This window comes from Pomacea canaliculata, linkage group LG12, assembly GCF_003073045.1.
Source record: "Pomacea canaliculata isolate SZHN2017 linkage group LG12, ASM307304v1, whole genome shotgun sequence".
Taxonomy (NCBI): domain Eukaryota; kingdom Metazoa; phylum Mollusca; class Gastropoda; order Architaenioglossa; family Ampullariidae; genus Pomacea; species Pomacea canaliculata.
The window spans coordinates 20,018,230-20,040,662 of record NC_037601.1 but is presented as its reverse complement, the minus strand read 5'-3'; the positions used below and the strand labels follow the sequence as shown (position 1 = coordinate 20,040,662).

The window sequence follows — 22,433 nt, the reverse complement described above, 5'->3', positions numbered from 1 at the left end:
GGGCTGGAATGTGTGTGTGTGTGTCTGGTGTGACAACTTGTAGGTAGGTACGATGTACCCACCTTGATGCCTCTATCGCCTTAATCCTGATAATGTGAGATGTACTCAGACACAGCAGAGTGAAGCTGTCACTGTTGCTCTCTGTTCTCTCTTAAGCTTGCTTTTCCCTTTATTAGTTCTTCCTTTGATGGTGGAAACCACCGATGATTTCCAAAACAACACACAGCAAATGAAAAAAAAAATCTCTAGTGATGACCCTTAAGTTCACACAACAACAACGGCGATATTCTCACAGTTGAAGCAAACTCTTCAGGTTTACAGGAAAACAATGCTCATTATTGCAAACTACAAATTATCGTCTACTTTTCATGTGCGCATGTGTGTGTGTGTGTGTGTGTGTGTGTGTGTTTTTTTTTTTTTGAAGGTATACAATCTGCAAAATTTTGAGTTTGAAACATTTTAAGCATTCCCTGTTCGTTCAAAAGGTCGTCCTATCATTGATACACCTTGCGAAAAGAAAACAACAACACCATAATAGAAACGATTCATCTCATTCTGGGTCATTAAACGATCATCTTTGGATTCCTAAAGGCTCTTAGGACCAAGCATGCGGTCATGGCTACTGTCTTGTCTTGGCTTTCAACTCAACCTCAGGCAGAAACGATTAACTCCCTCTTTCTCTCTCCCACTTTCTCCCTCCCTCTTTCTCCCTCTCTCTCTCTCATAAAAATCCGTTGAGATTTAGCCACCCAGATCCCGTTTTTCAAGACAAGATGTCGGACTATCTCTCGTTATACACCTTTCTTTATTAGTTCATGCCACGGTCTTGTCTTTATGTCCGACTGCTATCAAACCTGTCAGACGGCATCGTAATACAAACACCATTGTTAGTACATGTTTCTAATCCATCACTCCTCTGTTTGAGTTCCTCTCGCAAAAGCGTCAAGAAATCTGCACGACCCTTGACCTCTTATCTGCTTATCGCAGGCTTGGCACGAGGACGGGTACGATCCCTCTTGCTCTGGGGGGCAAAGGGCGCGGGAGTTGGTATGTTTCAAACCCGTCGTTTAGGCGTCCGGAAAAAAAGAATAAAAAGTCTGAAAGGAGATTACGCTCCTTGAATCTTTTTTCTGGGCTATTTTTGTTTTCACTCTGTAAAATCGCTTGCTGCCCACCCTGTTCAGAAAAATAGACAGCTTTTCCTGACGAGCATGTGCGTGCTGTGTTTGTGGGTGTGTGTGTGTGTCGATATGTTAAAAGTTATATACCTACATAAATGACAGAAAGGCTGAAGGTGTGTATCTTTGCACACTTGTCAAAGGATGCAGGCATGAAGGTATACATTTAAACCTGGGAACAAAAAAATGTTTATCTTCATCATTAAAATCTCCTTCTCTACCCGTATGATGTCTTTTCGCTTATTTTTAGGAACACAATATATAATTTAGTAGTCGAAGATTTGGCCTGTTTCGTGAAAAAAGTTGTTTTAAAGATGAGTGGTTGTCCGTAAAAACAATACTTTTTAAAATAATTTAGCTCCACAGAGATATCGCCATAAGGTAAGAGGTAGTCGGGCGGATGAGAAATGAAGACAAATGTCAAGATAGCGCTGTGCTTTAGCTCGCCAGAAAGCCCTTGCTCCCGTTCAGTTAGTTTTCTGAATAGAGCCGTATCCTTCATGTCAAAACCAGCTGCCATTTGTCTTGTGATTTGCCGAAACCACTCCTGCCATTGGTCTTTCATGGCAACACCGCATACATCACATCCAACGTCACTTCCGTTCAAGCCAGCTTGAGCTGCGCCGCAGACCAAAAACCAAACGAATTTGTCCTTGCCACTACAATATACATTCTTATTTCCTATACGAGCCATTACTTCAGGATTATCATGATTAGGATCCTGGTTACATGATCCTAGTGTCCTGTAAAACCTTCTGACCACTCACTTTCACTGCGACTCTCTGGACAGGGAGGTGGCCAGCCGATGGTCCATCCTCAAACCTTTCCCTTTATTCACAGGAGAGTAATGTTCTGCTCTGAAAGGATAGGCTGGAGCTCTTACTTGTCTTCCCAGGTCTTCAAGAAAGATTTTGCTATCCTGCACACAAAGTGGCATCCCTTGGTAGCTTTAGTACAGCACAATACGTGGGTCATAAATCTTATCTGATCAGGAAACTAGCCACCAGGCATGCGCAGAGGAATCTTCTCGCACCTGTTAGAGAGCTGAGGATGAGGATAGTATCAAGCAGCAAAAAGCTTCTTTCGGCAAACGAAAAAAGAATTTTGTCTTCTTAAACCTGCTTTCGAAACTGTCGTGAACTTTGCTGGTGTTGACCTTCTATCTCCGCATGGCTTTCAGACTAGATCGGACAGTGAAGCACTACTCACTCCGACACCACACGCACTGGTACATGCACGAGCCTGAAAAACACACGTGCACACACGTCCACACCAGTATGGAGGGACTGAGGACAAATCTTTGCTGTTTTTTTTTTTACATTTTTGTTGAGCTGCAGATGGCATTTCTAGTCAAATCTAGTCAATTCTGCTCAAATCCGTTTCTTTCTTTTTTAATTCGTGGTTATTTTTTGAGAGAAGGGGGACTTGGGGGACAGTGGACTGCGGGGACTCCATTCAGTTTGTATTTGGCAGATAACCTTTTAACTGGACATATTTATTTTTTCATTTGACAAATATCGTGCTTATTGGTCGCTTTCTTATACTTAGGTAGACAGAAATTAACTGAGACGGCATGTGTCCGTATTGTATACTTCTCTGTTTATTCACCTGTCTGTCTGTCTGTCTGTCTGTCTGTCTGTCTGTCTGTCTGTCTGTCTGTCTGTCTGTCTGTCTGTCTGTCTGTCTGTCTGTCTCAATCTTTATTTTTTTGTTACCTTTGTTCACTCCCTCTCTGTCTCTTTCTCCTTGCTTGCCTATCTGTTTGTCATCTCCCCCTGCCACTGTCTCTCTCTCTCTGTCTCGCCTATTTTTGGACGCACGTTCGTTTGTATACGTACGAGAAAACGAGATACTCTTTCCTCGCGACCTGTTCAACAGATGGAGTTACTTTGTGGAATTAATGGGGGACACGAGTTTTCCACCAGTCACAATGCGCTCGCGCTATCCACTTACTAAACACACAAACGGTTAAACACGTCACCACCAGCAGCAGCCAACGAGAACTGGTTCTGGCACTCCAAATTATTTGTGTGCCGTGTTTTGTTTTCGTTCTTGTTTTTTGTTTTTTGGGAAGGAATTTTATTGTTGTTTTTGTTTCTTTTTGTGGATGTAGGCGGCTTATTTTAAGCTAGCCATTTAGTCGAGGATTTGCACAACGTTCCTCACAGCCATTGTATAGGACAGCAAGTTACCACGTAGCTAAGATTTGGTTTTGGTTTACAAAGGCAAACAAAGATAGATGGGCAGATGAAAGATCAGTTTGTTTTGCCTTGAAATAAGCCTTTCTCAATGTGGCAGACAAAATATTTCAAGGCGTTGCATAGTTTGGTGAGATTACGTGAGATTACGTGAGATTACGTGAGATTACGTGATATTAGGTGATATTACGTGAGATTACGTGAGATTACCCTCATAAAAAGTAAGTTGTGTCCAGTACTTTTTTCCGCCTTCGTTCATTCCTTCAAACTGTTGATGTCAGGCATTGACTGCGTTCAACGAACACAAACCATCCCTGATGTACACCCAGTTGCACGATCTGTTGCTGGTGTGTTGCAGGCATCGGCATGGCCTCCTGTTTCATGGCCTACATCGTGGCTTTCTACTACAACATCATCATCGGCTGGAGTTTCTTCTACCTCTTCTCTTCCTTCACCAGTGCTCTGCCGTGGACGTCGTGCGGCAGCTCCTGGAACAGCGACCGCTGCTGGGAGACCAGCTGGTCCTTCAACGCCACCAATGGCGCCAACAGGACGTACAGCAAGAACACCTCCGTCACCTCCACCCTTGAGTTCTTTGAGTAAGTACAGCTCAGTCTTTTGTTCATCTGACATCTTGATACATGAGTCATGTGGCTCAGTGAGGGTCTCTGGGTGTGTCCAGTTTCGTCGTCAAATTTGTTAAGCTTGCAAGATGGTTGTAGATGTTCATGTAAGCTACATATTTGTATTTCTGTTTCACGCGAGTATTCTATCAGATTTCTAATTTTTAAAAGCAGGTAACTGTGTTTTTCTTTGAGAAAAACAAATGTATGTCCTCGGTTACGAAAGTTACCAGGTCCAAACCGTGATCTTAAGAAGCTGATTCAAAGCGGCAAGAGAATAGAAAACGAGATTTTTTTGTCTAGACGAAGGAATGTTTTACCCATTGGCTCGATTGTAGGCTTAACTTCCCAACAAAATCGCAGATTCCTGAAAGCTACCCGGCCTCCTCCTTATCAGCGCCCATAAATTTCTCCCGGCAAAGCTTTTTCCTTCCTTCCATCCACTCGAAACGTACCTATTATTCATCCAAGACGATTTCGTACCGCACCTGTTACTCGTCTGGTAAAGGATTAAGCTTTCCAGCCTGGAGTCTGGACATGTTCCACCCAGGTTCCCTGCTAGTTATTTGCGGCTTGCCAGTTTCTCTCTTTGATTAATGACCTTATTGACATGCAAGAGGTGTCTTCCCAACGACAGGATGCTTCAAGGTGTGAGACTTGACAACAGATTGTTTCGCTTTCATAATTTGCTTTAACTTTCAATCGGAAAGATTTACCGGTTCTTAAGTTGTCTCCCATTGTACATCATCTTACCCCACATCCTTCCTTCATCTCTCTACTCTCTGGGGTTGTTTTTTTCTTTCATCCTTCTTTTCATTTCCGATTAGCTTCAGGAAAAGCCTTTTTCTTAAGACGAACTGGAAAGCGGCTTTGCAGTTTATGTCTTTCTAAGATGGCGAGTCGTTCTTCAAAGGACAGTCTTAAAGTGCTGCGTCTTAACCACTTACGGCGTCTGCGCATGGCGAGCTTTGCTTTTTAATTTCTGGCAACGCTGTGTTGCCATAGGCTTACTGCGCCCCGGTCAGAGCCTCGGATTCATCTGCGCCAATGGCTTGTGCGAAATCGTTTCTCTTAAAAAGAATTGATGTTAAGTGCTCCACTTAAATTGTTGGTATTAGAGCAATGTTAGTTAGCTAAAGCCTAATGGTTAGTGGTGGTGGTGGTGGTGGTGGTGGTAGTGGTGCTGGTGATGGTGGTGGCGGTGCTGGTGGTGATGGTGGTGGTGGTGGTGATGGTGGTGGTGGTGGTGGTGTTTCTGGGGGTGGTGGTGGTGGAGGTGGTGCTGGTGGGGAATTGGAGTCAGTAGTATGTCTCCACCCTCCTGTTATCCATTCTTCTGTTGGTGTATGCTTTTGATGCGTTAATGTGCTTGAGATATGTTCGTTCCGGGGTTGTATATCCGTGCGTTTGCGCGAGCGTATGTGCTTGTGTAAGTGAGTGTGTGCTTGGCTGATTAGTTGGGGGTTTTTTTTCTTTTTTTTTTTTTTTTTTTTTTGCTGGTTTTCTGTTTGCTTCTTTGCAGCATGGAACAATCTTTAATTGTGGTTGTCCCAGACTAGGTATTATTTTTTTTAAATATTTTTGCACAAATTAAATGTTTGTGAAATGTATGCGAACGTCCGAGTCAATATGTTCGTGTTCAGAATAAAAATATCTTCAGATCCATTAAATGTTTTTGTCCTTGCTTTGGGAAGGAATTCCTAACACAACAACGCTCTTACAATAAAATCATTATTTCTTCAATCATGGCGACAGAAAGCACTAAATCGTCAGCGATGGCTGAGCCCACAATTTTAAAAGACAACCCTGAGTGGGAGAACTCCTCAGTCCGCCACGTCTAATTTTCTGGGTCCACTAAAAGCAGGAAGGATATGCTTTTCTTCAAACGATTGCCGGTGATCAAGCGAATCATAACTGTCTTTATAACTCATTGACTGAAGGCCTTGAAGACACCCGTGGTATCTGTCTCTAAACCTATCTCCCAGTAGCTGTCCCATCATCTCTTGGCAGCTGTCTCATCATCCTTTGGCAGCTGTTTCATCATTTCTCAACAGCTGTCTCATCATCTCTCAGAAGCTGTCTCATCATCCCTTAGCAGCTCTCATCATCTCTAAGCAGCTGTATGATCATTCTTTAGCAGCTGCCTCAGAGATTTCTCTGTTCTTTTGGTCCCCTCCACACTTTTTACACAAAAATAGCAAAGTAAGAATCGTTATAAACAAAGTTAATTTAATAAATTTTAGGTGCTGCTAAGTTTATGAGTTTAACACATTATTTTGCGAACAAAATGACATTTTTGTTAAGACTAAGAATAATGAAAGTAGCTTGAATTGAAGATTTCACTAAATACCAATATTTCCATTTGTTAAAAATCCACCTCGGAAGATTACAATACTATAGTTGAAGTATTATATTGGTAAAAATTTAGATACAAAATGTGAAACCGTTTAGTGAAGGAAGGTAAAGTAAGCCTTGTTTCATGCGTTCAAGCGAAACATTGTGAAAGGAAAGACACCTTTAGTCTCCTGTTATTTGCACCGACAAACCAAAGAGCTTCTCGGATGGGTCTCGAATCAGCCACCTTCTGCTCTATAAAACAAACCGCACTAACACAGAGGATTAAAAATATTCCAAGAATTCTGTTCTGATCTCACTTCATTGAATGACAACCATAAGGGGCCGTAACTCTGTAGCTAAAGAACCTTAATCCAAGGTTAGCTAGGGACCGGCAGTGTGTTGTAGTCCTGTCATTGGAAGCAGATGTAGACTGATGAGGTTTGCTGATGATCTAGAGGTCGCCCTTCTCCGTGTGCTCCTCAGCTATGGCTGCAAGGAACATGTAGCTGCAGGTATTGCGGAGGTAAAACTAACTCTGGGGTAGGGAGGCATCGCTCGTAATCACGGCCCCTGAAATCTCAGAGCCTTGTTTGTAGAACCTGCAATTGCAGAGGTAACTGCGTTCCCTAAACTCTCGATAATTTGCCCCTACAACCAGTGTATGTGGTTGGTGTTCGTGTCTGGTTTCGGTCAAGAAGAGGCTGCAAGTGTTTTGTCTGCCGCGCGGAACAAATCTCTCATTCCATTTTATTTTTATTTTTCTTCATCTTACATTTGTCTCACTCACGAACTGCTCAGCAGCAGAAGACCAAGTACAAGTTCCAGGCATCATCAATCCATGGCTAATCATTACAACACAAAAAGTTATTATACTTTCTCACTTATATCTTCAATTATTACACTTTTTAATCTTCGATGATTACTCTTTTTCGTGCTTCTGTTCAATTGTTTAATTTCTGAATTTAACTCTCGTCAACGAAGTAAAGGACTTTTTCAAACGGTTTGAATTGAAGGTCTTCAGTTCTATTGACACAATCTTGGTGTAAATTGTGCGACTACAAGAAGAGTCTGCAATAATTGGGTCCAGCACTTCCAGAGTCCACATGTACTAACAATCTCATCTGAGCATGCACGTGAGCTCGAGGTCGTCCGTGTTCTCACGAGCATGACATGGTGTTCTCGAGATTGCGAGTCGTCGTCCGTCTCTGAGCTCTGTCTCTGAGAGCCTCGATGTGGAGCCTCTTCCCGCTAAGAGTTCGATAAAAAGGGAATCGGTTTAATCACAAATAAATATGGAGTGGGGAAAGACATTCCCGGACTACCTACCACGATGCGACCAGATTTCACTGTTGGGTCTTATCATCTTGCCAGCGTTGGAAACACCAGATTCTAGCAAATTATCCAGACCGTAAAGGCAGAACTTTCTCCGTGATGAAGGATGGAGGTTATCTACGTCCCTAGGGAGGAAGGTGCTGGCTGCTTGTTAAAACTCCAGTCGGAATCTGCTCTTCCCGTCATGCCCAGCCGTAAGGGATGACATGGAGAACTCAAAGGGAAGCAAGCATGAGAGAAAAAATTAGGTTAAACCTCTTTATTCCTTTCTCTCTCTCTCTCTCTCTCCCTTCTCTCGGTAAACTGTCTGTAACATCTGATCTCTGTGGAAAAATAAAATAAAAAATAATTTTGGTATTAACGATATACTTTAAGGATTTCATGACTCGCTGGATGCTAAGATTTCTAACAGAGGTTTTACAAACTCCACAAGCAAGTAAGCAGACAACTGGTGCACACAGATTAACTGAGAAGTTCTACAATTTTTTCTATTATTTTTAGTCTATTTTTTTTTTTTTGCTAAAACTCTCCTGTGATTTTTGACAAAGTACACTTTTAGCAGAATTCACGAACTCTGCCACTTAACTCTCTACTATAAGAGTAGTCTTAAAACATACTACAGTATATCACATAGTCATGCTGTCTACTATGGTTTACAATAACTATTGTGTCGCGTTAGAAAAGCTTTCTTTAGTGTTCACTGAGTTTTGTTGTTTGTGTGTTGTTTTTTTGGGGAGTGGGGGGAGAAATTATTCGATTGGATAAGTTGTGGGAGGTCCTTAATATATAAAGGGAGTAAGAGTAAACATGTCAAAGTGTTTAAGAAGGACGTATAATGCACAGTTATGCCTTCCCTTCATTTGTTTACACACTAGCGAAGAATATTATGGAACTTGGCAAACATCAGGCAAAGATTATGATGAAGGACTTGTGCTTCAGACGTCGTTATATTTATTGTACCCGTCTGGCTTCTGGGTATGTTTGGGAAAATCAGGGTAATGAAGATGTTAGCTTGTTTTTGTGAGTGTTCAGGTACAATCTCATTGACAATTGGCACCAAGACAAGGATGGGGTCATAACAGCTAACGCAGATGTATATTCATATACACAGATCCCTCATTTCTTTGCTGAAAACTTAAGTCATTTTTCTCTTTATGTGCACTAATTCACTTTCAGCTTGAGAGATCATGTCTTAAGCAATATTAGTTTACTGCCAGCCCTCGTGAACAGGTTAAAGGTCAATGCTGTACCATTAACTTTTTGTCTGGGTGTTAATATTTTAATTGCATTTTATATTTTTCTGCTAAGTACAGTAACTGGAGAGATAAGTATATATCTTGAAATGTTTAGCATTCTTCAGCATTTTGCTTGTCATTGTTTTCGATTCATAATAAATATATATCAGCTAATGTAATCAGTTGAGTTTATAAAGCTTGTGAATTTCATTATTTGAATTATTAGTCATCCGTTTGACACAGTATCTGCTTGTTTTTTTTTTAGTCCTACGTGTACCTTTGTAGGTTTGACGTAAAGAGTGTACAGATATTGTTATGTGTATACTTGTGTGTACATTTACTTAGGTCACAACTATTTTTGTATATATAATTTTATGTTGTATTATTTATGTCCCCTTGGAATGGACCAATGAGTGAATAAATCCAAAGTTAAAACCTTTCCCTTTAGCTCCCCTTTTATCAAAGTTTCCGATTTCTATATTAAGCTTACTAAAGATTATTTTTGCTATTTTTGTAACTGAATACATGTTTCATTCTAGAATCACAATAGAATCCTAAAAAACAATTTTTAGAAATCAACGAGAAAAATGTTTTTGCCCAAAATGTATCTTCGCCGAAAGTGAAGATGATGTTCGCTGCTCATCCTTTTCGTTTTCTGTTAAAAACTAATCTGGTCATATGTTTCTCTTCCATCCAATGGCAACTCTTATTTTTTATAAGATAAGCTTTTACCGTTATTTAAGCCAATAGCTACATTCCATAAAATATTTTCACGATAAGTTATATTTACGATATCTCTGCTTTCCGGTGTGCTTTTTCGCCTATCATGAAAATTCTGCCCAAAAATTTGACAGGTGAGCAAAGTAAGCCTGGAGTCTGCATGCATCGCTCTGTTCATCAAGTCTGCATGGACTGCTTACAGGCCTTAACCCAAAATTATTTTAAATTAACTGGATTTAATTAATTATAAGATAATAATTCCCGAAGTAAGACTGAAAAACTTTGGCCTGTTCTCTCGGTCTAAGCCTTTCCACATCGAGGTTCTCACCTTGACTTTAAAGGGTCAAAATGTCATTTTCTGCTGCATACCTTAATGACGTCAGCAGTTAAAATGTAGGGTCATTCTGAAAGGAAAATCAGTGAGAATTTTTCTCGAAAATCAGCGCGCATTTTTTAATGAAAAAAAAAACTGATGAAGCCGGTTGTTTACAGCAAATTTAAGCCTAAATATTTTTCTCGGGCTAGTCTTAGATGGGAAAAAGACTGTTATACATGACGTAATTTTTTTAACAAGACGTAATAACAATAAAAAATGACGTGTAGATATTTTTATGACGCATGCAATCAATTTTTGGCCAGCTTTTAGCAGAAGTGTGCCGGAAGTTCACAGAGTTCTCCTTGTAGATGTCCTGTCTGTGTCTCGGCGTTTAGCGTGAGAGGTGAGCTGGAGGTTCACAGAGTGCCGAGCTGCAGGTGGTTTGTCTCGTTGTTGGTTGTTCAGAAGTGTTAGGATTTCCCAGAGTGCTGAGCTGCAGGTGTTTGTCTCGTTGTTGGTTGTTCAGGAGTGTTAGGATTTCCCAGAGTGCTGAGCTGCAGGTGTTTGGTGTTGCAGGAGAGGCGTGCTGGGAGTGCACCAGAGCGCGGGGCTGGAAGACCTTGGTGAGTTCCGCTGGCAGCTGGTGCTGTGTACACTGCTCACCTTCTGTCTCCTGTACTTCTGTCTGTGGAAAGGAGTCAAAACTACAGGCAAGGTATGTTTGTGGAAAGTTTGTCTACATCTCTGACTGCTATATATTTATACGTATGCTTGTAAGAAAACGAACACGTACGAATGAATGTTTGTGAACAGGACAAACCTGAGCTCCTTCTCTCTCCTGTAAAAAGAGTGAAGACTACAAGAGGACAAGAGAGTCTGTGAACAAAAAGAAAATAATTTGTCGTTTTATCTATCCTATCTGTCACACAACAAATAGGACATGAAATGATTGGAGGTAAGAGGAGAGACATAAAGTAAGAAAGCGACAATAACTGAAGAATAAAGGTGACCTAAGATTTTCGTCCACATCAGACCATCTGTTGTGTTTGCTTCTGTTTAAAAAAACAGAGACAAAGATTTCACTGAAAACTTTTCACCAGTAATAGATGAATGCTCCTAGAAAAAAGAGGGCAAATGCCAAAGATGATGGAGAGTGCAGGCTAACGCTCCTCCCCCTCCACTCACGATCCCTACCACCTCCACTACCACCACCTTCCACACGCCATGCGCCAAGATATCGTCAGATACACACGTCCTCTTCCTCTAATGCACATCGGTTTGTGAGTCGCGGTTGTTTTTTTTTTCAAACCGTTGGCTGTGGAAACGTGTGGAGAACTTTCGACTGTCCGATGGCGGATGAGAAGACCTGCGCCAGGTGGAAGAGGCAACCGAAGCTATTCAAGCAGTTAAACGTCTTCATTTTGGACAAGACCAAACTGCTGAAACGTCTGTGCATGCCTATTAACTTTGGTTTAGTTTCTGGTGAATAGATGCTCAGGTTAAGCGCCTCACTAAAATGAGTGCCAGAGGTTTTCTCACAGCAATGCAAGTCTTAGGCTGAATGGATCACTTGGTTAGAGTTACTAACCCGTACCTAAGGAGAGAAAGGTAGTGTTGTTATCGGTTAACCTCAAGAGTTTAGTCTTGGTTCCCTTTTCGATGTTTTGCTTTGTTTGTATTTTTTTCAGTTTTTTGTGACAGAGTATTTGAATAGCAATCTGCTCGACTTCCTTTTTTGTTGTGCCTATTATATTTGTAGGGTAAATCTAGAATCAATGGCTTAAACTCTCAGTGTATATTTCCCTTGCTTTATCAAATGCTTAATATTTGTAGTAATATTACAATAGTTTGAACTCTGATTCTTTTTTTTCATAGGTCAGTAACATTTCTTTCATCCTGTAGACTTGATTTAACTGGCTATAAGATTATTCTGCCTTTTCAACACTGTTCTCTCCTCGTTGCTCTAGTAGTACTGAGTGGTGGCGTGTCTGACCCCGCGTGCCTTCAAACAATCCCGATCAGATTACTGGTGCTTCCAGCAAAGGATTAATTAATTCTTCTTGAGGATTCGATCGAGTCCCCAACCTTTTACTGAAGGTCCTACCTCCCACACGCAAGCACTTCAGCTCTGCAATACATTGTGTCTGACTTTTGACGGAACCCAGGACTATTCATGAATGAATTACAGATATTTACAAGTTTTAAGTAAGATAAAAGTAATATAGACTTTGTGTCAGCAGCCCAGTTTTTGATTGCGTTTTCTCAGTGCATTTAAGTGGCATGGGAGCAACAGTTTAAAGTTTTCAAAACATGTTATGCAGCTAGCCCCTGAATGCTGCACCATTAAGTCGCCATGAGAACAGAGCCACCCATTGGGACACATTTGTTATAAAAGTAACGGTGTTGCTGTCTTCACAGATTGTCTACGTGACAGCAACGATGCCCTACATCATCCTGACCATCTTACTGGTGAGGGGAGTCATGCTGCCTGGGGCAGGCATGGGCATTAAGTATTTCATCACGCCAGACCTGGCCAAGCTGACCAACCCTCAGGTAATTTGGTTCTCTGTCTTTCATGGAGCTGGTACCTGTCACTCCCTTTCTCAGCAGCATTTTCTAAACCAATGTTCCACTTTGCTAGAACGACACATTCTTTTAGATGTCTGAATGTGTTTTAGAGGGTTGAAATATGTTCAAATGAAGACACGTGTCATAGAATTGAATGCATTTTATCTGTATTTCTGGGATGAACGTCTACCGTAAACGGTTTTACCCTACTTCAAACAAATTTAGTTTAAAATGTGTCGCGCAATGTGTTTCTTTAAAACTGATAATCTAAATAGATGTGAAGCTTAAAAGTGCTCAAAATTAGGAACATGTCGTATTATTGGCTTCTCCATGTGTCACACAAAAAAAAGAATAGTTTGAAACCTCACATACCCTTGTTGAAATTACCTAAAAAAGCGTTAATTTTGTTGTGGCTTTTTTCAGGTGTGGATAGATGCAGCCATTCAGATTTTCTTCTCCGTAGGCGCAGGGTTTGGCACTCACATCGCCTACGCCAGCTACAACAAGTTTAACAACAACTGTCAGAAGTAGGTGCTTCAGCGAAACCCAATTTCTTTTCCGTTATTTGATGTTTTGCTCTGCGGTTTTCTTGGTTCTCTTTGTGATTTTGAATGTTTTCTGACCACTGAATAATAATGATCATCATCATCATCGTCGTCGTCTTCGTCGTCATCATCAACAAGAACGTCATTATAATAATGATTGTGCATCACGTGGGCAGGTTCTCCGAGGGTTGCAGCCAGAGGTATTTCCGAAACAAGAAAGTCTTTCATGTCCTCTTGAAACTTGAAGCAGGCTAAATGGTTCAACCATACCTTTGAACCATGAATAAAATTCGTACCATTAAGGCATAAGTCTCTACCGTTTAAACATAAATAATTACCATTTCAACATAACTGTCTGTGCTATTTACACCTCTAAACACGTTTTGTCTTTTGCCATTCTTGGTCTTTTTTGGGGGGGATTTTTTTTCTTGCTTCTTCTTTTCTCTTCTCGAAAACTGATATCAGGTTAGGAATGTCTCGAGCATACCGAAAAATTTAGTTTCTTTTTTTCTGAGAAAAACCCTCTCAGTTAAGCACGGAAAAGACGCAAGAAAAGAACAGAAAAAGTTAATTTTGTAAACTGTCTTGTGTGAGACACGCCCATTCCTTTTCCAGTTGAAGTATCTATTGCGGGTTTTGAGAAGAAAGGCGAGTGGTGAATGGGTATGGATGTGTGTGTGTGTCAAGAACGAGACAACTCTGGGGAGAAACAAGTTTTGAGAACAAGTGTATGTTTTCTACTTCTCCCACGCACGTGCGAAATCACGTGTTTTTGTTGGCGCCTTTGAAGGACGCGTTCGCCGATACTGGTACCCGAGAAACACCGCGAAACTTGAAAACAATGACAACAATGTTTAAACAACGCCTTCCACTTATTTACCTTTGACATCTGTTGTGGCATCAGTCTGGGCAGGGCCAGGTGATTACAACTGAGACACTGCTTACGTTAGGCCAGACAGACGCAAGGAGAAATAATTGAAACTCCGAGTGAATTGTGAAAGTAGAAGTGGTGGCGGGGTAGAGGGAGAAGAGGAGAGACAAAACAACGGGGTAAGGGTGAAGGATTGCTCGGAGGAGCTCTGCATTCCTGTGTGGCATCATGAAGGCTACAAGACAGCAGGTAGCAACTGTCTCGTCTGTTTAGCTCGAGGCTTGGATCGTTTCTTACTTTTTCTCTTTCATTCTTTCTTTTCGATGATCGGGGGCGGGGGTAGGATGACTTTTTTTTTAAGATGCGAGAATCAAAAGTGGGAGCTGGTGAAAACACACATACACAGAAATACTATAGTTATATTCTGTTTGCTTTATGCACGATTTCTGGAAGGTATTTGATGTCCTACAAAGACGTTACAATATATCAGAACCACTGCGTGTCTTTTTACTATCGGTAATTACAAACTGACCCAAATATATTCCCCAAAGTCTGGCTAAGAGGGAGAGCTTTAAATTCTCATGAGGTGTGTTTGAGTCGTGAGGTGTTGTCTGTACACGAATCATTTCAGTGTGAATGAAAACATTAAAAGCTAACTGCGCTCAATTTTCTTGATGCAATAGTCTCTGGACTTTCTTGTGAGTTTTGTTGCCCACCATATTATTGTCCGTGGCTGACTGCTCCATTCAAAACTTTTAGAATAAAGAAATTATAAAAAAAAATTACAGAAGTACTAAAATGAGCAAAAGTGCCACATATACATTTATATCATGAAAGTGATAGCTCTGTACTTTTATTTTCTTTACATTTATAGGTACATTATTACTATTCATTTCTTGCTGCTGCTGCTGCTGCTGCTGCTGCTGCTGCTGCTGCTGCTGCTGCTGCTGCTGCTGATGATGATGATGATGATGATGATTGATTGATTATTGATGATGATGATGATTGGTTGCAGGGACGTCATTGTGACCGTGATCGTCAACAGTTTCACTAGCATCTTTGCCGGCTTTGTCATCTTCTCCTACCTGGGCTACATGTCTGTCAAGACACAGAAGCACATTTCCCAAGTTGCCACTGAGGGTCAGTCCCCTTAATGTCTGCAGTACGCTGAAAGCTTTTGCCTGGTCTCCATGTCTCTTCTCTATTATTGTATTCACTCTACCCACTTGTTTTACTCTAATTTAATTTGTATTCTAATTACTACTCCTGTTTTGGTCTCTTCAATTCTGTCTCGTTACTTATGCGTGTTTTTCGACCTTAGCTATCTTTCTGGAGAGAGAAGTCGACTGAATGTGTGAGAATGATCTAGAAAAAGAGGGAAGATAAGGAATGAAGAATAAAGTACACAGCTAGTGCGCGGCCACGTGTACCCGATACCCGTGAGAAAGTGTGAGGGTAACGGGGTGGAGGACAGCAAAAGGAAAGATGTGTGTGTATGTGTGTGTGTGTGAGCATGCAAGCCTGTCTGCACGTGTTTATTCGAACTTTTTCTCTTGTACTCGCCAAAGGACCAGGACTAGTGTTTAACGTGTACCCAGAGGCAATCGCTACACTGCCGGGGTCCACAGGCTGGGCCATCATCTTCTTCTTCATGCTCCTCACTCTTGGTATTGACTCTGCAGTAAGTACCGACCACTGAGCTCATTTCCATCTCCTTTTTCTTTAGCTGTTTGATATTTTTATTTATTGCTATGAAAAGCAAAGTCTTTTACACAAGGAAATTATTTTTGACCAAACCAGCAGCATATGGATTTCTTTTAATGTTCTTGTCTCTTCTTATACAAAAATGAACAATGTCGAGGAAAATGCTAGTATTTGGTAGTAGTGGTGGTAGTGGTAGAGATGATGATGTTCATTGTATGATTACCTTTGAAAGCTTTAAGCTTAATTGTTACTTTCTCTTTAATTGCTTTAATGCTGTTTGGTCTTTTTCTGATGATGAGTGGAACATGGCACATGTACATCGTGAACAAAATGAATAAATTTGATTAATAGTAACCACAGTCTGTCTAATGCATACTACACATATTTGACTGTCAGTTTGGAGGGTTGGAGTCGCCACTCACCGGCCTCTACGACCAGTTCAAGAATATGTTAAAGATGCGCTACTTCAGAGAATTCCTGACCCTCATTGTCGTGGGATCTGCTTTCCTCTTCTCTCTGCCCTGCCTGACCGAGGTAAATGTCTATCAACCCTGTCTTACTGATGTAAATGTCTATCAACCCTGTCTTACTGATGTAAATGTCTATCAACCCTGTCTTACTGATGTAAATGTCTCTCTGCCCTGCATGACTGAGGTAAATGTCTATCAATCCTGTCTCTTTGCTTTGGCTGAGTGAGGTAAATGTCTATCGGGAAACGTCCTGACGATGTCGGCGCTATTTTTTATGTAGACAGCAAGAGTTTTGAGTACTTAGTGGGCTTTTAAAATTTAGTACTTTTTAAATCTTGATTTTTCTAAATACGATCACTTAACTGCCCTATACTCACACGCACAAAGCAAGATTTTGAAGACAAGTAGCACAATGCTGTGAGGAAAAAATTTATTTGAATCTTTCAAAAAAGTTCAATCTCTCACGAGCTGAACTATGTAAAGGAACAACGGAATCCCCAAAGTTAAAAAATTTTCCCGTGTAATACTGTTTGAATGATGTCGAAAAAATGTGATTTTATTTGTGTATGTGCATCTTAGTCTGAATTTTGGAGAACTGGTTTTGATGATTATAGCACTTATAAATTGTTTATATTCAGTCGGTAATCTCCTAGTTAGGTTTCAAGTTTATTTCCTCAGTGTCATTGAAAAATGAGTTCTTGAAAATACTGAGTCTGTCTTGAAAAAATTACTAAAGTGGTGTGTGGCAGTTGACATGAAGCTGTCAAAACTGAGAATATAAGAGACAGCTATAATAATGTTGAACAAGTATTCTACACTGACTGCACATGGATTAAAGCTTGTCGTCTTGTGTTTACTCAAATAACAAATATTTAGAGTAATCTTCTCACCACGAAAATATATACTGCAGTACCTAAACGAAGGCAAATTCCAATCATATAACAGTTACTGAAACAACAATCAGGAATCGAATGTCTTGAAATTTCTCGATAAATGACAAAATATACAAATTTATTTATGTGATTGTATTATTGTTTTCAGCCTAAATTATAATTATTTTGTACATGCGTTTGTGTCATTGTATTTCAGGGGGGAATCTACGTGTTCACAATTCTGGATACATTTGCTGCCGGAACCTCTATTCTGTTTACTGTCTTGTGTCAGGTCATCGCTGTCTCCTGGTTCTACGGTCAGTGCTGAAACGTTTTAGTCTCTCATATTAAAAATACTACGAAGATATACTCGAGATTAGACCCTGTACCCCTCACCATGCATAGACAAACGTAAAATCTGTTGTCGCCACCATCATCCATCATAAAGCGATGTGAATGAAATGTGACTATAGGGCCGATAAGATATTTGCAATTATGACGACATCCATGGGAGCTGGTCCTTAAAAAAAATTCAGAAACTCTATTGCATGTGCCACTATCACAATCTACTGTGTTTCCCCTAAAATAAGACCTAACCTGAAAATACGCCCTACGGTGATTTTCTTTTGTTCAGGACGCTCGTGATATAAGCCCTACCCCAAATATAATTTACCTTCGCTTCGTGAATACGGCCCCATAGTAGCTAACGAGCGTCAGTCTTAGGGCACACCCCAACGTGCTCACAGCTAAAACTACAGTGCACAGAAGGGTTGTTATCACATGCTAACAACAAAACAAATCAGAAATAATTTACGACATCCACGTATCAAGTCTAATTGGCATATTGTTCTGGCTAACCCTCCTGAAGCTATGGTGTGTTTATTCTATTTGTTTTGCTGGGTTTTACCCTTTATAAGTGAGGAGATGTTTAAGGGCTTGTATCTAGAGAAAGAAAGCTAGATAGTGAAGTGGTGGGTTGGGTTTTTTTTTTCTCCTGACAACGTGTACGTGCGTTCGTGCGTTTGTTTCTGCAGCAGACAGAAAGACGCAAAAAGGAACGTAAACTTTCCCAGAAAAAAAAATTTAAAAAGTAACTTTATCCATGTTTTGCTAATCTTCGTTAAAAGTTGAAGCTACCCTTTTGATTTCTATTTTGAACCCCACCCGAATACCCAGTGGAATGTGCGTGAAGCCTAATGAGCTCCAGACGGCCATGGGAGCTGTGGGTGGGGGTGGCCCTGGGTACAAGCGCTGGAGCAGTAGCATCACGCGCTTACACTCGTGTTTCAGTTTTTTTTTCTCCTGCAGCTACATCCAAACATTCAGGTTCGTGAACTGACAAAAGCATATAAAAGGTAGCTGCGAATAGGTAGTCGCTGTCTTTGAGTTTTTGGGGGGTTGGGGCTAGAGTTAGATGTTTGATTTTTGGTGACCGGTCAATGGCTTGCTTTCGTTTGTTTATTTCTGTTTGTGCTATTTCCAGGTATCAAGCAGTTTTGTGAAGACGTGGAGAAGATGACAGGAAACAAACCTAGCATTTACTGGCGAATCTGCTGGAAATTTGTTTGCCCCATATTATTGTTAGTGAGTGAAAGTTTGTTTTTCTTCCGTCTTTGTTTAATATAAAGGATTTGTGGCTTCTGGACAGGCATGCGTGCGTGACAGTTGTGTAAACGTACCGCTCACTAAAGTTACAATCACTTCCTCTAATAAAGTAGAGAAGTCATCCTTCACACTTCACCGTCCTTTTAACACAAAGATCTCCCACGCACACCAAAAGACCTTTGAATAATTTATAACCTCGTTTACTTCTCCTGCCCACCTCTAGATCATCGTCATCTCCAGCATCATCTCCTACGTGCCCCTGGCGTACACGACGGCCACCGGAACCTACATTTACCCGTTCTACGCCAACGTCATCGGCTGGTGCATCGCGATGTCCTCCATGTTGATGATTCCGGGCTACGCCCTGTACAAGGTCCTCAGCACGCGGGGCAGCTTGAAAGAGGTGAGCTGTAGGTCATTTCTTAGAAGTGGCAGAGTTAAGTATAGAGTGATGTTTGAGAAGGTGGAGATGGCGTTACTAAAAATTGTGAACGTTACGTAGAATGGGGTGGACGGAGTTTTTCTTCACGTACGATAGGTTTCTTTTTTTTTCTTTGCAAAAGGCAGCCACTTATTGCCTAAAGTGATCTACAAAGTTCGCAGCCAGACTATCATATACCTGTTCGCAGCAGGATTCAACGTGCGTCTCCTGACGATGACCCTTATGGGTGTGAAGTGCTTCAAAGGGGACAAGAAGTGTTGTCTCCCCTTTTCTGGTTCCTACTTCAATGACGAGTTAATTGGACTGCCTGCAAACGGGCATCTCCCTTAATCTGCAGAAAGTTTAAGTGAACATAAAAATACGAGAATATGCAGACTTCATAAACCTTGTATACATCGTATATTCAGTGAAATGAATCAAGGAAGAAGTATGGTTTTCTTCCGTTCATTGAACTTCTTTAGTACTCGTTATGTGATGTCTTCACGTTATTTACAATGAAAATGACTTAATAGAGAGTCAGTGTCACTAGTCTGACTTTTCTTTCCTTTTTTCTTCATTTTCTCTCATTCTTTCCTTTTATCTTTCTTTCTGAAGGATGCTCTACTTATCGCAAAAGTAAGTCAAGGGAAGTAACCATATAATGAATGCTCCCAAAATGCCAAACGCGAGTTATCTCTCAGAGGCTGTCATTTGCCTTGTTTAACCTTTTTACTTTTTTTTAACTTAAAAGATTTTAACCTATTCAGGAACTAGAAATAAATTAAAGTAAACGTAATTATTGTTATATGTGATTTTCTAGAATTACGTTTTTTGGAACATATGAGAGAGAAAATGCGGGAATTGAAAAGAGGAAATGATGAAATCAGAGGGTTATAGGGAGACTATGATAATAAATGTCACTTCATGTTGTACCTAGACTAAAAGGTCTCCTTGCCTCTTGTTTCAGCGTCTCGCCCTGTGCATATCTCCGGAATGGGAGCATGACGAGATCCGACAGAAGAAATACGTGCGGCGATATCACGTACGTAGCCACAACGTCGTCCCCCCGTACTAGGGTCACTCGTAGTCCTGTCGTCTACACTCGCGCTTATTGACGAAAGCAACGTGTTATCAGACTTGACATCATAAACATACACAGAGGTCAAGGCCGCGCTGTTTATACATAAGGAACTCGCGAATACAATGACAATTTTTAATCAACGAGATGTCAAGATAAGCTAAGACATGCTTTTTTTCCATTTAGCCCTCACCATTTATTGGCAGATAGTGACGTGAGAGACTCGACATCGGATTGTGGAATCGTCGTCGTAATTATTTCGATATTTCTCATCATTAATATGTCTGCATAGACTACTTACGTCTTTGGATTGACATGCGGATACGTCAGCCACGTACAGGACAGGAGTCACTGTGTGTTTGCCTACAGCTATATCCTGTTTATATTATCTTTGTGTTCGGGTTTTTATTTGTTTTCTACAGAGAAGGTTATTCCTTCTTGCTTTTTTAAGTTGTTGAGAATTTTTTGCGTTATCTTGTTGCTTTTATTTATTGTGTTTGGCGATATAAAAGGGAACCATTTCTTTTCAAAGGTAGATGTTTTGATATTGTGCAGTGTAGGGGCAAGATGTACTGACATCTCGATGTTGATCAAAATTTTCTCTTCATTTTATTTACTATTCGTGCGGTATATTTTTATCAAGTTGAACAGGATGATACAAGAAACAGATTTTGGTCTTATTGACTAGGGAGTCTTTAATATTTCCGTCATCTGTAGACTGTGTATGTGCAGACAAATAGAATGATAAATAAATGACCTTAAACATATTTCTGTTCTTTGTGCAGAGGGAGCACTGGCTGGCCATTTGATCCTCAGTCCACGAAACGCTGGGCAAGAGAACCAAAGGACGATGACACATTCTGTCAAAAATGTTACTTCCGGTGCGAAGATCGTCCACAAGATCAGCTACGTTGAGAACGCAGCCCAGAGGATCCGGACCGTTAGAATGGGAGAGAGAGACTCCTTACATGCCTGGCTGCATGTGGACAGCAGCCTAGGAGATGAAATGTTTCCGTCAATAAAACATTTATGCAAAACCTCAATGATAACTGAGCCAGGAATGCCGAAGCGACTGTGAGCAAACTTCGACATTTAGTTTCCATGACGACCATGAAAAAGCTGCAATTTTTGTAGTGTAACAAGCAAGAGAGGAAACAGATGCACGTGTCATACTGACCGACACTTTTGTACCTTAGCATCACACGGGCGATACTTGTCTACAAGTAGTTTTGTACACGTCTTCTAGCGGTCATGATTTGATTAGTCGTCTGTGGTCACGTGGTCGCACACGAGTCCCCGTCCTCCCGTTTGTCTGTGTTGTGAAAAATCTCCCCTGGTCGCTGAAGACTAATTGTGTTCAGGGATTTTGTTCCTACCTGGCCAATACCTCATCCTTAAGGGATTCCGGCTGCGCAGGTGTAAACCGTGGTGTATCGTGCGGTCTGACTGCAGCTTAGCATCAACACCAGTGTGACGGACACGTAGACATATTCATTCAGTCATTTTGTTTTGGCCAAACATAGCTTTGGATATGAAATTGCTCATGAGCCTTCCGATGTTTTGCCGCACAAAATTTTGAATTCCAGTTAATGCTTCATATTTCTCCACTTATACTTGGTTCACCTCCAATGTGTTTACTTAATCATGCTGTTGATTTCAATCCTATTTAACCTACTCTAGTTCGCCTTAAAATTTCATATACTCCTGTCCCTTCTTAACTAAACTTTTGTTGTTTTTTTTTTCCCCTTGCATTTTTTGGTCTAAATTTCCTCGTGCTCTACTTGTCAGAGCTCTTTGCACACAATAACTCTCCATCTCTTGTTTGTCTCCCCTCTACTTATATTCTCACAAAGATTCCAGAAGTCCAGATTTGAAATCGAGCAATCAATCTCTTAGAAGAGCTTTTGTTCAATTTGAAATGGAGTGAAAACTAGTTCCTGGAACCTAGCAGCTACAAGCACAGGGGCCACAGGTCAAAAACAAATCCTTCTCTACTGCAGTAGATGATAGAGGGTGCTGCTGACTTCTAATGAAACTACTATATGGTAAAAAAAAAAAAAAAAAAAAAAGAAAGAGTTCTGTTTAGTTGCTCTTTACAACTGTCATCTTTTATCCTGAACACGATTGCTCACAAACATAAAAAAATCTAAGACAAGACGAATTGAACTCTTAATGTCATTTTTATTTCTCACGAGGGGGAAGGGGTGTTGGGACTGTACCCGAGATAACGATTGAAAGAGGAAAACGGAGCTTGGAGTGGAGCGGCTTCAGCGTGAAGTAGGTGATATCACCGGCAGTAAATTGTCCTTTTATCACAACTCACTACTGATTTTTTCTGTGTATCTTTAGCAGCGTATGCA

The 22,433-nt window shown here is 40.8% G+C and overlaps 1 protein-coding gene across 2 annotated transcripts in view; it reads left to right on the top strand.

Moving 5' to 3' along the window:
- Positions 1-22,142, top strand: part of LOC112553260 (sodium-dependent noradrenaline transporter-like) — a 44,196-nt gene extending 22,054 nt beyond the window's left edge. For both annotated transcript variants that reach the window (XM_025220360.1, XM_025220362.1), the window contains exons 5-16: positions 3,735-3,975; positions 10,516-10,654; positions 12,358-12,492; positions 12,931-13,034; positions 14,939-15,063; positions 15,492-15,604; positions 16,024-16,161; positions 17,187-17,286; positions 18,453-18,553; positions 18,798-18,977; positions 19,963-20,037; positions 20,859-22,142. In XM_025220360.1, coding sequence (XP_025076145.1) covers positions 3,735-3,975; positions 10,516-10,654; positions 12,358-12,492; positions 12,931-13,034; positions 14,939-15,063; positions 15,492-15,604; positions 16,024-16,161; positions 17,187-17,286; positions 18,453-18,553; positions 18,798-18,977; positions 19,963-20,037; positions 20,859-20,882 — 1,475 coding nt within the window. In that variant the 3' untranslated portion in view covers positions 20,883-22,142. The remainder of the gene's footprint in view (positions 1-3,734; positions 3,976-10,515; positions 10,655-12,357; positions 12,493-12,930; positions 13,035-14,938; positions 15,064-15,491; positions 15,605-16,023; positions 16,162-17,186; positions 17,287-18,452; positions 18,554-18,797; positions 18,978-19,962; positions 20,038-20,858) is intronic.
- Positions 22,143-22,433: the final 291 nt, after the last annotated feature.